The sequence below is a fragment of the Silurus meridionalis genome, chromosome 24, assembly GCF_014805685.1.
Source record: "Silurus meridionalis isolate SWU-2019-XX chromosome 24, ASM1480568v1, whole genome shotgun sequence".
Lineage (NCBI taxonomy): Eukaryota > Metazoa > Chordata > Actinopteri > Siluriformes > Siluridae > Silurus > Silurus meridionalis.
In genome coordinates, this window is record NC_060907.1 from 9,450,884 (window position 1) to 9,469,072 (window position 18,189).

The window sequence follows — 18,189 nt, forward strand, 5'->3', positions numbered from 1 at the left end:
GCAATCCAACATCACATCCACTGAACTACCACTTCCCCAAACATTGTGATGAATTTACTGAGAAACTGGACTGATGCATTTGAGAAAAAGATATGCAAGCAAATATTAAGTGCTTTTTACTGTTACCTGTTTGTTTGAATACTTTTGCTTACCTACAGAGACAGATCTTGTCACATCAAAGCACAGTATAATTTTTTCTGTTCATATTGCAGTGATGTTAAGAAGCTAGGGGCAGAGCGGGCGGTCAGCCATGATACAGCATCCCTGGAACACAGAGGGTTAAGGGCCTTGCACAAGGGCCAAAGAGTGACGACACTTGGGCATGAATCCACAATCTTCTGATCAATAAACAAGAGGATTAACCACAGCTACCACATTAGGTAGTCTCCATACCAACGATGTCATGCAATAACATGCCTAACACATATAAATGTAAACATTGAGTTATGCTTTGCTTGTATTTCATTAGGACATTGTAATAAAGTAGCTTCAAAGAATTATATATATGAAGAATATCCATTTAAATTCATAAATATATCCCTATAAGTAAGGAAATTAGACCTGCAATTCTCAGACTCATTTTTTGAATTCAAGGCCAAATGTCTTCTGAGCATCGAAAAACTCATTTTCCCAATGATGAAGCATCACAGTGGCAACAAAATATGAATGGAAGGGCAGTCTTTTATATCCTTTATATCTTTTATATCTTCATAACTCCTCAAACCTCTTTCATATCCTTTCAGGAGATTCATTTCCTCTCCTCCCCTCTCCTCTCCTCTCCTCTCATCTCCTCTCAGTAACCATCCGTGAGCCACTGTTTGGTCTTCAGCTGTGTGATGGGAATGGATTATGCTTCAGAGATATCTGTAGTGTTTCTGCAGTGCCAGGGTGGAGCTCATACTCCCTTTAAAACAACAAGCAGAGCTCAGTCATGGAGCACCTGCTCTGACCCACACCTTCTTTCTCTTTTTTTCTTTCTTTCTTTTTCTCTCTCATGCATTTTTAATGTATTTACATTTCTTAACGTCTTAGAAAAAAAAACACTTGCAGCTGAGTATATTTATGTTGGGTCCCGAGACGTGACTGGAGTGTAGGAATGCACCAGGAAAGGCACTTATAAACCCTGGTAATATTTTAATACAAACCAGAAAAAATAAGCACAGCTCTGCATGGCCGCCTCAAAGCGCAGACTAATTCTGTTTTTATGAATGACTGTATTCATGCCTGGCCACGCCCTCTTCACCGCTTCACAGGGTCACTTCCCCACCCCTTTGGAATGCACTGGCCCGAATCCCGAACATAATTAGGCGGATATATGAAGATGGGCGGAGCCTGAGCGGGCCACGCGAGTTTGGCATAAATATAGTCTGAGCTATAAGGCACGCATGAGCACAGCTTTATACAGACAAAATCAAAGGAATACCAGGACACCTGAGGGTTTTTTTTATTGTTTCGTTGTGCTTTCTCCTTTCATTTATTTATTTATTTTTCATTCTGCGCTTTTTATAGTGCGTGTCTTGCGCTCTTTGGCTATTTATAACAGTTCACAGACAGAGCCTCTTGGGGCACCGTGTCCTGTTTGGATGATTCATGTCATTGTGTCAACTTAAATTTGCAATAATGAAGATATTGACCTATGTGGCTCTTTTAACATTTGCATCAGCGTGCATGGTAAGTTTTCAATGATCAGCAAATAAATAATAATTTGCATCAATTTATTATCTAAGTGAACTATGTATTTACTGTTTTGTACCTTATATTTCGTTTATGTTTATGATTTATCTTGTAATATCTAATTTTCAATGTCTTTTCACTTTTTATGTCAGAGCTCAGAGGAATCTCAAGCCTGCTTTTCATTCAATACAATCATATACAACTTAGTGTAACTAATTATTATTTTCTTGGATGGCAATAGATAGTAGTCAGGCTATATGATTTTTCCTGTCCAGGCCTCTAGAGGTTTTTCTAGTCTCCTTGTTTTTTGTTCCAAGTTTCCAAACCACCTCGGCTCTTGATTACATGAGGCTTGTTGAAAGCTTGTGGAAGATGTGGACATAGTCTCGCAGTCACAGGAATCTAGATCTTTCCAATAACTTTGATGTTCATTCACATTACAATTTTCCTCTTCTCAATTTTCACCCTATTACCAATTTGTTACTTCAAACCACAATCCATCGATGATTTGATCTAATTTCCCAGGTTAATGCCAGCTGCCCGGGTGTGTGTGAATGCCCTGCTATGCCGCCGATGTGTCCTGCTGGCGTCAGTCTGGTGTTTGATGGTTGCGGGTGCTGTAAAGTGTGTGCCGCCCAACTCAACCAGGACTGTAATACTTACAAACCCTGTGACCACCATAAGGGCTTGGAATGTAACTATGGCAATGATGTGATGTTGGGAGCAGGAATATGTCGAGGTGGGTAAAGTAAAACTATGAATATTTGGTTGTGTATGTGTCTGTTGTTCTAACTGGGAAGCGTGATGCTCTGGCTCTTTATTTAGAGTCAGGATATATTTATATGCTTTGGTCAGCCATGTTTTGAACAGGTTACACTGGGATAAATAACGACTGGTCTTATTTTTATCTGCAGACTCATTATTCATCCCAAATACACACACAGCAACAAAATTGCATATCTTGTTATTAGTGTCTTGGTAACCTAATAGTCCTAATTGTGTAAGAATAGTGTGGTAGGAGAGGCTCCAAACGGAAAAGAAGCACAACATGAGCCATGATGGACACTGAAAATATTTGGAAGCTGATGATGATCTTTTTTTATCGAGTCCCACCAGAGATGCATGGAAATGGAACTGCATTCTGGACAAGTTGGTGATGCCAGTCTATGCTATGAATAGACATCTTTTGATCACAGAGCGGATATTATATCTCTGTCTCCACCTCTTGTCACCCTCGTCAAACTTTTCCATGACATTTGACCTTTTAGTAACCTCCGACCCTTGCTTTGGGTTTGTTTTTTGCCATGCCAGTTGTGGTGTGAATGTGACTAAGATTGCTGCCATGTTTGCCTGTTGTTGGGGGAAGGACGGAGCCAACTGCTGTCATCCGAACCTTTGGAAAAATCGTAAACATTTCAGAATATGGAACTGCTGAATTAATGTCAGTGTCATCAGTAACAAGTATGTCAATGTCTGTGTGAGAAAAGTGGGCTTTTACAAGCAAATTAAACTGCTCATCATCATAAGAGCATATTTTTGTCCCTTGAGGCCTTGCTTTAGAGTTATGATGGTGTCAAGTCTTAAATAGTTTCTTATCCTCACAAGCTTGAAAGGGTTGGGCAACTGGAAGACATGTTGATATCTTAAGTAGAGTGTTGCCTTTGCATAAGCAGAGTTAATCTCTGTACAGGGAGTTCCCATTAAAATGGTCAGTTCTCACTGTATAATGCTTACAGAAATTTGCCTGATGATGCAAGCTAGGGGAATGCCTGGAATTAAATGTGGAGTTACTGTTACCACAACAGAGTTGACTATTTTTCCGTCCCAAAGTATTCCTCTTATACCAAAGAGATTGGCCAATTAATATGCTTTTTTTTTCGATTGAAGAAAATCACATCATTCAAATCTTTGTGTACAACATTACAATAGGAGAATTAATATAAATGTTAATATAACATGTTACAGATATACAGATAATGTTAGAGAAAATTATTACTTTCTAATCAATCAGAATCAAACATTGTGTTATATGTGTTAATACTATGCAACATTCCACATTATTTGAAGTCTTTATCCATCCTAATTATTATTATTTTTTTTTTTTCGTAGCCAAACTGGAAGGTCGCAGCTGTGAATACAATAGCCGAATGTACCAGAATGGTGAGAGTTTTCGTATGGGCTGCAAACACCAATGTACCTGCATAGATGGAGCGATGGGTTGTGGTCCTCTTTGTACAACGAGCCTGCCCCTGTCATCACCCTCCTGTCCCTATCCTCGACTTGTGCGGGTGCCCGGCCAATGCTGCTTTAGCGTGGACTGCCACAAAGGGGCAATAACACCGCTGATACCCCAGTGGAAAACAAAGCAGCAGGCTAATGATCCTCTTGACAAGAACGTGAATGTCCTGGGCAATGAGTTGTGGGAGAGGAGGACTGAATGGGAAGATGAACAAGGATATAAACACTTACCAAGTAAGAATTTAGATTCATTTATAAAATTGGGTCAAATGATGGGAAAGAGAAGGCATTTCATATTGGTCCAAATACTAGATTGAGTCTCGGCTTTTGTAGGGGAGTGCATTGAATCATTTCATGGATTTGTACACATCAAAGTTTCAAACCAAGATTGATTATTCAATTCTATGTCACTTAAGTGAACGCAGCCAGCAGTGACCTTTTTCACATATGAATCATCTCTAGTTAAATCCTGAATCTGTCTGGGGATTTGCTTTTCTATGTGTGTTTCTTCAAGTTTACCACTTCTGTCTCACCTCACAAACCCATTAATTGGAATGGCTATTCCAGATTGCAATGCTTATGCTCAGTGTTTCCAGGATAAGATTGAAATCCTCTATGAAACCACCAAAATAAAAATGAATGGATGAATACAAAAATTACACAGGTTCTCCTGCGTTTTTTGCAAAACAGCAGAATATAGAATTAATGTTTCTTTACTTTTGCTCTACACTGATCAAAAGCTTAGTTGCAGCCTTTTTATCAAATCTGCCAATCTACAATATATATTTCAGTCTTCTATGAGTCGTATTCGTTTTAATTTCCACTCCACATACCAAGAAGTTATTTCCTTTTCCACAGCAAGACCGCAACATTTCTTTTCCTTCCATTATAAAATTATATAAACCTTGAACCAGGAAGTAAAGTGACAGGTTGAAACATTTACATGATTCGACACCCAGCTTAGGAAACAGATCACTCTTGCACACAGGCCAGACCACCATTGAATTCGCTCTATATAAACCTTAAAACACTGATTTCAGGTGGACCAGAGCTCCATTCTGTGAGCCACACCCGGTCTAAAAACAGATTTCATGCTCAACCAAATGTTTCAATATCTGTGAAAATAACAAAGAATGCTTTTCCTAGTAATTGTACTGGTAAAAAGAATTATGTTGTCAAGTAGAAGTACCAAAAACGACTAATTACACCCTTAGACAAATTAAGTAATATAATGTTTTTGGTTCAGTTTGCACACTTTTTTTGTGCGGAAACAGAGTTTTTTTATTTTATTTAATTTTTTACCTCTTTAGAGCTGGAATCCCTTTAACCAATTGATCACCAACTGACCACATCCTTCTATGGATGTCCAATACCAGTCTAGTTACTCAGACAAAAATACATTATTATAGTTTATTACATTTTTTTATTTTTCTCTAACAAGTGCATTTTTTTTAATTCATGTCCAAGTTATTGTGCACACATGTAGTACATATAGGCTTTTGGTGGCTAATGATGATGAAGGTCTAATAAAGAACTCCTATGGCAAAAAAACTAAACTAAAAAGATTTCACAGGTGGTTTCTTTCTTTTTTTTGGGGGTATTTTACAATAAAGGGGTGATCAGAAATGGAAACTCACAAAAAATGCGAAAATCACAAAGAGTTCCATTTGGGCAGGAATCATGCTGCTCCATTCTTGCTCTATAAATACATTCGGTAGATAAGGAGGAAACACAGAATTGCGTATGTTGTGTCTACTATGCCCAAATTGCAACCAGTTTATATCAAATAATTGCAATGAAATCTAATATATTTTCTCAAACAGAGACAAAGTGCTAAGGATCTAGTTTTTCAGGCTGTATATGAACTGATATATACTCCAATTATGAATAACTCCATTATTAATTGCAGGGTTTTGTGAGTTTAAAGCCCAGTGTTGCCAAACTGTCACTGCTGTGCTCTTGGGCACCATTAACTCTCAACTGCTCAGTTGTATAAATGAGATAATTGCAAGGCGCACTGAATAAAGGCATCTGCTAAATGCTGTGTCATGAAATTAGCCCTTTGCTGAGCTCTTTGCACATAGTCACAATGAGCGGTGTTGAACAAATATATCAAATGTATGCTGTCAACTGAATAACACAAGTGTGGCAGCCTTTTGAATTTCTTTGGTTTTAGGCAATGATATTAATGTTGTTATTCAAGTCATCTCGCACTATTTATATGCATTCAGTATTTAAACATGAAACATTTTCCCCTATTTTTCTATCTTAGACCCATGGGCCATTGGTCGAACACGATGTGTGGTCCAGACAACTGATTGGTCTCCATGTTCAAGTAGTTGTGGCATGGGGATGTCTTCACGAGTAACCAACGACAACGCTCAGTGCAAGCTGGAGAGAGAAACTCGTCTATGCAACATACGACCCTGCAGCCCACTGGCTGCTGTTCCCAAGGTACAGTATATACGTAATTAGTGTTGCTTGAAAGCATCACTATTACAACCTTGCAAATTTTTCTGGACATAATTTTGGCGTGTAACTCGACCGGCAGTTTTAGTAATCACAAGTGAAATTTACACACCCTTTGAACATCTCCTTATTTTTGAAAATCTTCTGTTATAGGAAACCTTTCTTGTGCAGTGCATGCATTTTCCACCCTTTACTTATTTCATGCACACAGCTCAGATGTTTTTATTTTTCCCTGTGATAGTCTTATACAGTTCATATAATTCTTCAGCTGTGATTGAATGACTGTTCTCAGACAAATATAAATTTTGCTAATTGCAATAACGTGCCATGGTACAACACCATGGTACAACATGGTTAAGTGTACCATTTGTACCATTTTCACGTCGCTATAAAAGACTTATGATTACGTGAAATGTATGTAGCAATGTCTGTGTGTCATTTTTTGAAATCCAAGTCTGTTCTCTCAATTCTGTGTCCAAATATGTGACATAAATTGATCAGGATGAACAATGGATTTGGATCAACTAATTTAATAGTCGTCATATGAACACTTGCTTCCATATTTCTTCTCCTTTCTATCCACTTCCCTCCATTTTCTCTTTGTCTACAGAGAGGAAAAAAGTGTACGCGGATGCAGAAGTCACGGGAACCTGTTCACCTGTCCTACTCAGGCTGCCGTAGCGTTCAAGCTTACAAGTCAAACTACTGTGGCATGTGCTCTGATGGTCGGTGCTGTGTGCCACGACGCACTCGTACCGCCTCAGTCCCTTTTCAGTGCCCTGGTGGAGGGCGTTTCGACAAAGCAGTCATGCTCATCCTGTCCTGCAAGTGTGGACAAAACTGTGGGCATCTGAACGAAGCAGCCATGCCACCTCAGAAGTGGCTTTATGGAGACACACACAAGTTCATTGACTAAATTTTTGGCAAAGACTTTATAAGGTGTCATTTGACCATATCGTAACGACAGTGTACAACAAAACTGCGCTGAAATTAAAATAATATTTAAGTGTAGTTCACCACCCAGAACACTGCTGACTCCAGGCATTTACACAGATGATAGACCAGTTTTTTTTGCCTTGCTGGTGTGATTGAGAGTTCTGCTGGTCAGCAAGTATGAATGAATGCATTGGTTCATTGCATATATATTTTGTAGTTTATGTTCTTTCTGTAACACTGACTGCATCATGTGAATCCTGGTGAAAAAAAAAATAGCTGAAATTTGCACCATTTCTAGCAAGTTCAGGCGATTATTCTTGATAACTAATCTTTTTGTGTGAAATTATTAGTGAGGATTAGAAAGATTTTGTTTGACTTAAAAAGACAAAGTGACAAAGTGTCATTACATGAGAAATAAAATCAGCATCATGACATGCTGGTACGGGAAAATAATCAATGACAGGGTGGTATGATGCTACCCGACACAAAAGGGAGTTACTGTTACCCCAAAGTTAGCACTTAAATTATATATATTTTATCTTCTCTGCAACATCACATAGCACAAACTACAAACCCCCTGTGGCAGGAACATTAGAGACGATTACAAACCACTGACACTGGAGACTCCTTCCATAAAAGGTTTAATTGTTTCTTCCCAGTATCAAAAAGGAGTTTCTTTTAAGCTTTATTATTATGCTTAGATATTGTCAAAGCATCTGCCATACAAGTACTTGTGGAAGTTGTTACTGTATAAATTATAATGAGTGCATTTTATATAAACATCACAGCCAGAAATACATTCGAGGATGCCCTGATGGTAAAATTAGATTGCTAATCTAATCCACAAATTGCTTCCATTCGTATATGTTCAATGAATTAGTGAGAAATTTGTCATTTATATATCTAGCTACCCCGAAAATAACGTAAATTAATGGTGTACTCATCCTAACTATTTACAATACACAGGAGCACTCACTGTTACTTGCATTCATGATGGTCAATTTTGCACTGATGTCACATTTGATATTGGCAGGACTGATACAAGTCCTACAATTGTGTATTCATTTACTATAAATGTTAAAAGAATCTAATTGTTAGTTATTGCTCATTTTACATTTTTAATCTGGAGCAGCTAATGTTTTCAACATGTTTTTTTGCACTATTACTAAGACTCGCATTGTAACTGCAGTGAAACCATTAACAAAAAATGATTGAAAGTTGAAAAGAATAAAGAGTAATTACTGCCTCATAAATAACTGCCTTGTTGACTAACCATTAACACTGCTTATTTATAACATCTCTAGCTCCCTCTGCAGGCACAACTCTGCTACAAATTGAAACAGTTTAAAAGCACAGCAAGATAACCTTCAAAGGAGACGCAACAAGAATGAACAGACGAAAAACCATTGTTTATATATATATATATAAAAAAAGTTTTAATTCTCAAACCAATGAGCATCGACAATTAACAAGTGAAATTATAAAAGCACCCCCAGCACAGCAATAAAATAAACATGTTTTAAGATACACATAACAGAATTAATAGGAAGGTGAAAAAGGGGGTCTGTCAAATGATAAAATAAAATATGGAAACAGCTCTTCCATCATCCAAAGATGCCAAATGCACTACAATCTTTACTGGATTACAGGGAGAATTCATCTGGACTGCTCAACTGCAAAAGACAGACAGAAAGCAAGCAGAAATAAAGTTATTAAGAAGCAAATGGCATACTCATTCTGGCACTGGCAACATTTTCCTATGGTCTGCTTAAGTGTTTCCTAGAATTACAACCAAAACCAAAAGCAGCTTAGGGAAAAAATAATAATAATGCACCCACTGAATGTCCAGGTCATGCAGATTAGCTGTTAATATTTGTTAAGGAGGACATTGAGTTCTTACTGTATGAAGAAATGTCGATTTCCTCTGGCAGTTCGGCCACGTTCACTTCAAAACGGTCCTGGACATCATTAAGGATCTTGGCGTCTGCCTCATCTGATACAAAGGTGACTGCCAAACCCTTGGTCCCAAATCGACCAGCACGGGCCACCTGAAAAGAGGAAAGGAGCAAATGTATTACTTCAAAATCTCTGTTATTATAAAACTTTCTGAAAGGTTTTAATACAATCTGAAAAACCAGAATGTATTCCCAAATGCAGATATTTGATTGGAATTATTGGTAAAAAAAAAAAAGAAATTTTCCATCATTTGAAGGCCTGGCTGAACTGACAGTTACAGTACTCCTACTGCAGTAACTCAAAGCTTTGTAGATATTCACCCTGTGTAGGTAAGTGTCCGAGTCTTCGGGCATGTCGTAGTTGAAAACTATGTTGACACGCTCAATATCCATCCCCCTGCCAAACAGGTTAGTCGCCACCAGGATCCTCCTCTGGAAATCCTTGAACTGCTGATACCGTGACAACCTGTGGTAGAAACATCAATCACCCTGAGCTTAATTTTAAAACAAAACAATGGATATGGCATATGCAGAAAGGAAACCCGTACAGCCACCAATGCATTAAGGCTAATAATTAACAACTAGAAGTCTAACTCACCTCTCCTCCTGAACCATGCCTCTGTGAATGGCAATAGCAGGGAAGTTCTGCTCCACCAGCAGCTGAGAGAGCGCCACGCAGCGTGCTACTGACTTCACAAATATAACCACCTGCACACAAACACTCAGGATTTAAAACTGACCCTTTAAATTAATTCCAGGTTTATTTTTCTTTTTTTCCCCCAGTTTTGGTTCTGACAAAAATGTTCTGCACATCACAAATCATAAAATACTTTCTGGTTGGCATGCATGCAAAAAAAGATTTAGTTCAGGCATGTTCTGCAGACTTGAGACCCTTTTATCTATGAAATTTGCCTAAAAAGAAAGAACACACACCTGGTTGAACTCTAGGACATCCAGCAGGTCGAAGAGTTTGCGGTTTTTTTCGCTGTCCTTCAGTTTGCAGTAATACTGCTGCAGGCCGTGCAGAGTAAGCTTAGTCTCATCATCCACAAACACCTCCATAGGCTACAGGCATAAACACAGCAGCAAATCCTTAAACAAATGTATGACTCCAAAAGAGGTGAAAACATGCAAACACAAGCTACAAAAAAATGCATGGAGCTGCCTTAAATTGTTCCGAGTGAATGCACTCATACCAGCCTAGAAGAAAATAAATCTCAAGAGAAAATGTACATTTTGGAACGTGTTAATAATCATAAAAGATATGATCCATAATAGAGTTAACCGTGAATTTTACAAATAGCTAGGTTTGACTGTATTCACCAATATCCGATTAATCAACCGAAAAAACAAACATAACCTGTGTAAAATAGCAAAGTGAACGCTTGATCGGTCAACCTCTAATCCATAACTACCTCAAAAAAAAAAATCACAAACATGAAAACAGATCAGTGACTCACATCTTGCATGAACTTGCGACAGACAGGCCGGATCTCTTTGCTGAGTGTAGCGCTGAACATCATGCACTGCTTCTCATGGGGTGTCAGCCTAAAGATATCCTGCACATCCCGTCGCATGTCTGAGATACAAAAAAAAATTACATTTTAGAAAAGCACGGACATGTAAGAACCTGTATAACCCCAATCAAAACATTCTATCGACTCACCAAGCTGCTCGAGCATCTTGTCGCACTCATCCAGAACGAAATGCTTGATGTTTTTGAGGTTGAGGGTCTTGTTGCGAATGAGGGCAAGGATTCGGCCAGGTGTGCCCACTACGATGTGAGGGCAACTTTTCTTCAGCACGTCTTCGTCCTTCTTGATTGGCAGACCTCCGAAGAACACTGAGCACTTCACGGTGGACATGTATTTGGAGAAACGCTCGTACTCTTTGCTGATCTGGAAGGCGAGCTCACGAGTGTGGCACATAACCAGCACAGAGACCTGGTAGAAACAAGAGGATGGATGAAGATGAATACAAGATCTTAGCAAAAAGAACTGCAAGGAGACTCTCCTTATTTTCATCATTTTTAACCTCATTGGTGGAGTGCTAAGAGACATGGAAGTTCTCCACTGTGTCCTTGCCATGAATGCAGAATTTACTATATGTTTGCACACAAATCTCAAAAGTCAGCAAAATGCACACAAGAAACGTAATGTTCATTTAGTTTCACTGTATTGTGATTTTGTCAACGGCTTTTTTTAACAAACTGAAACGCAAATTCAAGTTCACGTCACCGGCCGCATTTTCTCTGTGTAAACTACTACTACACCTAGTTTTCCGTGAGCAGCTTATCGCTCACAAGATAAAAGATTATAAAGTTTTAAAGTTCTTAGTCATGACTCCGAGCCACTCATATTTTACTCAAGTCCTTCCCAAAGGGCCACTGAGTGCTGCAAAGGTTCTGAAGTTGTGCAAGAATATAAATAATTACATGAATTATTAGAAGAGAATTCAATTCTACTCAAGTTTCATTAAGCTATCTTCCTTATTGTTCATCATTTAAAATTTGTTATTCGAAATCAGCATAGTTTTACACATATTACAATATTTTTTTCCTGTTCTCCTGCTTACAAAAAGACTTCAAAGCTGCAAGGATTGCTAACAAGTGCCTCTTAGATTGTTATATCATTGGTGTGCAGTAAGAGTATAAAGCCAGTCTTTTTGCAAACACACGTCCTTGGACATTCCACTATTTCTACTTCAAGCATTAAACGAACAAATATCACATATATTTGATTCTGCAAGCAAGGAATAAAAACAAACTATGCATTTGTCCTGTACAGGCTACTCCAAACTGTACATCACATCTTCCTGTTTTTTTGTAAAACTAACTAATTTACCCCCCCCCCCCCCCCCCCCCCAAAAAAAAAGAAGAAAAACTCACCTGTCCATCCACGGGCTCAATTTGTTGTAGTGTGGCGAGCACAAACACCGCAGTCTTCCCCATACCGGACTTCGCCTGGCAAAGGATGTCCATGCCCAAAATGGCTTGCGGGATGCATTCATGTTGAACTGTAGAAAAGTCCAAAAACAGTGTTTCAAATCAGAACCTTGTCTGCCACATGCATACAGTAATCAACTACCATTCAAGACTAGGACACCTGGACACAAACATATTCCTGACCTTCAGATGGATGCTCAAAACCGCAGTCTACGATCGCACGGAGAAGCTCAGGTTTGAGCAGGAAGTCTCGGAAGCCGGAGCTGTGGATGGAGACGTAGGAACCCTTCACCTCCTTCTTTCCTGGAGCAACTGCACTCTCAGGAGCTCCCTGTGGCTCCTCGTCCTCTTCGTAATCGAGCAGCTCATTGTCAACATCGTTCTCGGCCATGGTTTCTTTAAGGCACAGACGTGAACGTCAGTCATTAACTTTCATTACAATGATATTCTTGTATAGCCTTCAAGTTTAGGATTGATTAAGTTGGATCATTTTAGCTATAAAACAACACGTGCACGTTTTTATTTATTTATGTATGTAATCGTTAATTTCCTTTACTAAGCAACAAAACAAAAGACACAATTATTCCCACAACAAAGAATGGCGGGTTAAACTGGTCTCCCAGATGTCCGGATCACAAATCACGACCTATTCCCTATACACGCACACTACATAGGGTATGAAATAATGGCCTCTGCAGCCTAGGTAGTGCGCCATATGCTCAACATGTAGCCATTTGTGATACAGTAACAGGAGCTCGCCATTCAATCTTTAGCGATTAACTCAATCTAAACGTTTATTATTTTTTAATCTAAGTAGCGTGTAAACATAACATTTACGTCATTTTACAATCATTTACTCATAATAACAAACCATAAACAACATAAACGTTAACCGCACTGTTGCTAAACACAAAGCTAGCTAACGCGCTAACGACAGAAATGCGTGGGTTTCTCTCAGTCTCACATGAATGCCTCAGTATACGGTGAAAACAAAACGGCCCCGCATTTATATCTGAATAAACAGCGCAATTATACCAGTCAAAATAATGATCTTGTTAGAATTTATATAACGAATAAAATGTGAATTTACCGTGGACTGTTCACAGACTGGAGCGGCTTTCTCTACAGGAGCTTCTCGTGCCTAGGCCTCAAATCTTATACTATTTCCCGGAAGTTCACGGCAACAATGTCCTCTAATTCTATTGGTCAGAATCAATGCCCGTTATCAACAACAAAGCAAAGACCGGCTATGATTGGCCGATTTAAATGCCAATCGTAAAAGAGGCGGAACTTTGCGAGATACGATTAAAACGTCCCACTTATTCTGACCACACGAGGGCGGTAGAGGGCCGTGTACCCTCTGGTTATACAATTTTCATTTTAGAAAGAGAATTAGAAAAATGAAAAAGGACCATTATTAATTTTTTTATTTTTTTTTGTAATAGAACCAAACTCCCAAAAAAAAAACCCAAGTAATTTTCCAGTCTTTTCGTGGATGCATGGAAAAGAAAATCAAAGGGAAACTAAAACAGAAAAAAAAGTATAATTGCAAAAGTGCAGAAGAAATCAAGCTGTTTTTTATTAAATATTACAATTTAAATCACTTGTAATGAGGTGATGATGAATTATTATAATGATTTTTCTTCTTCTTCTTCTTCTTCTTCTTATTATTATTATTATTAATATTATTATTACTATTATTATACTATGAACTATGATGGTGTCTACCCCTCTGCAAACCCACATTTCTCAGATACTGATATCTTCCACCTGTTAAATCTTACTAATTGTTAATTTAATAATGTAATAATATTACCTGTGTGCAATATTACCTGCAATACGTGCGTAACTAATTGCTAGTGGGTTTTTTTCTTATTTGCATTTATAGATTGTGTTGTGTGTATATACGGTATACTATAGTATGTGTCTATTCTTTTATATATTTGCATTTATTTTTTCTTTGCTGCTGTAACAGAGAAATTTACCCCCTGTGGGACGAATAAAGGTATATCCTATCTTATCTTATCTTTAGTTTGATTTAGATCTTTATATATATATATATATATATATATATATATATATATATATATATATATATATATATATATATATATAGAGAGAGAGAGAGAGAGAGAGAGAGAGAGAGAGAGAGAGAGATAGATAGATAGATAGATAGATAGATAGATAGATAGATAGATAGATAGATAGATAGATAGATAGATAGATAGATAGTGCCTGAAGGACCACAAATCCTGACAGCCATGATCCAAAGGAAGACTCTAGAAGAATTTATAAAAGAAAATATCATTTCATGGAATAATATTTTTGTAATAGTTTACATTTGATCAATTCCTATTCTTCAGTGCAAAGGGCCCATCACTGATCAGATTGTATTTGGGACCTGTGGAACCACTGGAGATTGTTGGACCAGTTTCAGTTCAGCAGTGACGTTAGACTAGTGTTTGTCGTTTTGTTAACAATTTTTACAAAACAGGCTAGAAAAGTAACACCTGTACACTGATATCACCATCACACACACACTGTCAGGGTGTATCTGTTAACAGTGTTTCATTTTTCCAAATATCTTGTCTGGTGTCATTGTGGTCCTCCTTCCATTATTACAGTGGAGTTACAGTGAATGTCCTGTATTGTAGCTGTTCCTGATACTGTACCTAATAGCAGAAAATATAGACATACATGACCTTACACTAAGTATTGCTCTTATCATAAGTAACATCTGCCCTTTTAAAAACTAATTAAAACATCTGGAATAGGGAAATGGAAGAACCATCTATTTGAGCCAACGTCATCTGCGCTCTCCTATTGGTTCAGACACATGCCAATCATATTGAGTTTAATTACGCCGTGACGCGCATGTCTGATTGATTTCTTTCATAATAAAAAAACAAGGAATGTGCATGTGTGAATTATGCAGTTTATTTAAAGATGTTGTTGTGTAGATTAATTATATTTAATAGCTGATTTGTGGGTTATGAAGTACATATTGTTTTTTGTCCAGTGAAGGAGGGTTTAAAAGGGGCGGGACTTGGGCGGCGCTGTTATCCTGTAGGCGTCTCCTTGAAGAGCGCAATCCTGGATGAAGATTCGGCTGCTTTGACAGCTCGCGTCGTCCTTGATTTCAGAATAACCCAGGATAATGGATGTTACACGCGGTTTCCTGCCTTAAAGCCTCTCACGCGGTTTCACGGCGCACACAAAGAGGCCTCTTTTTTCCGCTTCTTCTCCGCTGCTTTTGTAGTCCACCGTCCTCGATATGGCCCGTTTGAGCCGCTCGAATAATGGCACATGAATCCAGGTGGGCATCGTTCCTTCATTTCTATGCTTTTCATCGCTGTGTCATCACGTGTTTGTAACTGTTTTGTATGCAGATGTATAAAATGATACTATACAGATACATAGAGCTGAGTAGTAAGAATGAGATGTGGCCTTGGACAAAGCGAGATCACGTTCACATCATCTTGGAGAAGGTCCGTCTTGTTACCAGCATCTCATGATTCATTTGACAAAAAGGGGAAAAATGATCACCAGAGCCATATCATCACTGTTTAATCACAGGTTTCTATTGATTATATGGTTGTGGTGCTGATTTTTATTAATGTTATAGTGTGAAGATAAAAATCATCGCATGCGCAAACGAGGCCGGTCTCCATACCGGCCTTAATTTCATGACATTACACAACCACAACACTGCTGGATTTTGCCTACAGGAAAACACCATTATTTCACTTGGGGTCTGCGGGTAAATCAACTCGTTACCCCACACAGTAAGTCATTATAATGCATTATAAATCATATAATCAACCAATATTTGAATGCAAACCTTCTTCACTTCTTGTATTGTCTAAGTATTATACCACACTGTCTATAGAGATCAACATTACTGTCTCACCTGATTGAATCGATTCCCTAAACCTGGCCTTTTAAATAAGCCCAGCTGTGTGAGTTTGTTTCATTTGATTCATTTGAGTCTTCACTCTTTGTTGCCCAAGTTACAATTTGGACCCAAAGTCTAACTCAAATTAAGTGGAATATATTTTGACTCTCGCTAGTTATGAATTACAACTCGCATGGCTGATTCAACTCCGAAAGCAAAATGAGAATTTTACCTTTTTGACTCTCATCATTAAGCATCATCGTTCAGCAAAATCTTGCATGTCATACAATCGTGATTGACTCAATCACACTTCGCATTTCAGAGAGTTGAGATTGAGTCTGATTCTGTTTCCAAATGACACTATGATCATTTTTATTTTTCCAATATTTGATTTGATTGTCTTGGAGGAATCCTACATGTAGAGTGCAGAGCTGACAGCTGCTGTGACAATGGCTTTATTTGATCAGTATTCGTTATCTAACTCATACACAGGGCTCTGAGTTTGGCATTGTCTTAAAAGTGGCATTTGTTGAATCCCAGGGTTTTATAAATAAACATTGTCTATGAAATGTCTCTATTTTATAGCATTAAAACTTCTTTAGGTTATGGGATAATAATAAGTGCATTAAGTTTGTGCGTTTCTTTTGCTTTTGTTTCTTTAACTCGTTAGAAATGTGCTTGACTGACTCATAAGACGTGTTGTTAGAAAGAATTGATTTAATCACAAATCGTCCCCTCTAAACCACTATGGTAAGTATATGATATGCACAAACACTCTTAATGTTTCCTTTTTCAGGCCTAAAGGTCAAAGTTGAATGGTTCATGTGATAATGTGCTTTTTTCTAATGGGACACTTGCTGTGGTCTCATTTAATGCTTGTCCCAGTGGATATAAATTCTGGTCAATGTTGTGCTCTAGGTGGCTTCTTTCCATGGCCAAAGATGGCAAAAGTGCACACATCCTTCACTCCAGTAGAAGTACAGATACTTGTGTTTTAAAAGACTAAAAGTTCAAGTACTGACTAATTTTTTTACTCAAGTTAAAGTAAAGAAGTTTGGGCTCTGACATGTACTTAAGTAAAAAGTAACCATTACCTGTTTTAGTGTCATGCTGGTAACACATTAATAATTAATATAAAATATTTTAAATTTTGTTACCTAAAAAAAGTATCCAGGTTGAACATCCACTATATAGAACACAAGCAGAGAAAAGATGATGATGATCAGGTGATCAGGAACGTCTCTGTTCTCAGGCATGTTTACACCAGTGGTAGATTGAAAAAGCCGTGCAATGATAAGAAATGAGTCGATGGGCTGAAAATGGTACACAATGAAAAGCAAAAATATTGATCATGTCACTAAATAGATTAAAACTACAGTAATGAGCCTGGAAGTAGATATTTGTGTTAAATTGTAGAGTGAAAGTAAAAAGTTGTCAGAAAAATAAATAGTGAAGTAAATTACTGATACCAGAAGTACAGTTATGAAGTTTTTGTACTTTATTACTTCCCATGTCTGTCCATAGCGTCATGATCACCCTGTAGCTTTTTTTCGTGGAGAGAGAAACAGATCTCTGGTTTGCTAATTAGCCAAAATAGAAACTATGTCATAACCCGAAAGAGCTTCTCTTCCCATTGGCCTGCAGTCTCATCTTGGGAAACAGTTAAACAGATTAATGATCTTATTCCTGTAATTAAAGGGATGGACAGTCTAATCGCTGTTTTTTTTTTTTTTTTTTGCTTTTGAGTGGAGGCTTCTCTTGTGTGAGCAACAGTGCTAAATGAAATCACTGTGAGTAGATAAAAGTATTGGTAATATATGATGAGCAGAAATCAGACAGTGATTATTGAGAGAGACTTTGATCATTTTTGTAAATCACAAATAATCTGTTTAGATGAGGAAAATGGTGTTGCACAACAAGATCATAAAACAGACTGTCTTACCCAGATAAGGGTTTGCAATGCAAAGCCTCTTGGTGACGGAAGGCTGTTTTTGAATTTTAAATGCTTTTTTTAGACCTTAGTGGGCAGGAACATTCTGCTGCTTTTCCTCACTCATTTCCTTCTCATTAGGATTTGC

General features: G+C 37.9%; 3 protein-coding genes across 5 annotated transcripts in view; 2 read left to right on the plus strand and 1 right to left on the minus strand.

Annotated features, from left to right (window-relative positions):
• The first annotated feature begins 1,351 nt into the window (after positions 1-1,351).
• LOC124378279 (CCN family member 1-like) lies at positions 1,352-8,569 on the plus strand. Its single transcript, XM_046837858.1, has 5 exons — positions 1,352-1,671; positions 2,200-2,413; positions 3,784-4,146; positions 6,185-6,366; positions 6,992-8,569. Exons 1-5 carry the CDS (start codon positions 1,591-1,593, stop codon positions 7,295-7,297), a joined length of 1,146 nt encoding a protein of 381 aa, XP_046693814.1. The 5' UTR covers positions 1,352-1,590; the 3' UTR covers positions 7,298-8,569.
• Positions 8,570-8,736: 167 nt separating this feature from the next.
• On the minus strand, positions 8,737-13,438 carry ddx39aa (DEAD (Asp-Glu-Ala-Asp) box polypeptide 39Aa). Its single transcript, XM_046837857.1, has 10 exons — positions 13,307-13,438; positions 12,400-12,612; positions 12,160-12,287; positions 10,939-11,215; positions 10,733-10,851; positions 10,206-10,337; positions 9,871-9,980; positions 9,594-9,738; positions 9,218-9,365; positions 8,737-8,990 (listed from the first exon to the last, which is right to left on the minus strand). Exons 2-10 carry the CDS (start codon positions 12,605-12,607, stop codon positions 8,974-8,976), a joined length of 1,284 nt encoding a protein of 427 aa, XP_046693813.1. The 5' UTR covers positions 12,608-12,612; positions 13,307-13,438; the 3' UTR covers positions 8,737-8,973.
• A 1,833-nt stretch (positions 13,439-15,271) lies between these two features.
• The window catches only part of evi5l (ecotropic viral integration site 5 like), a 46,602-nt gene continuing 43,684 nt past the window's right edge, over positions 15,272-18,189 (plus strand). The window contains exon 1 of one of the 3 annotated variants that reach the window (XM_046837539.1): positions 15,272-15,532. The gene's annotated coding sequence lies outside the window, so the exon portion shown is untranslated. The remainder of the gene's footprint in view (positions 15,533-18,189) is intronic. The other 2 variants (XM_046837536.1, XM_046837538.1) reach the window with 2 other exon arrangements.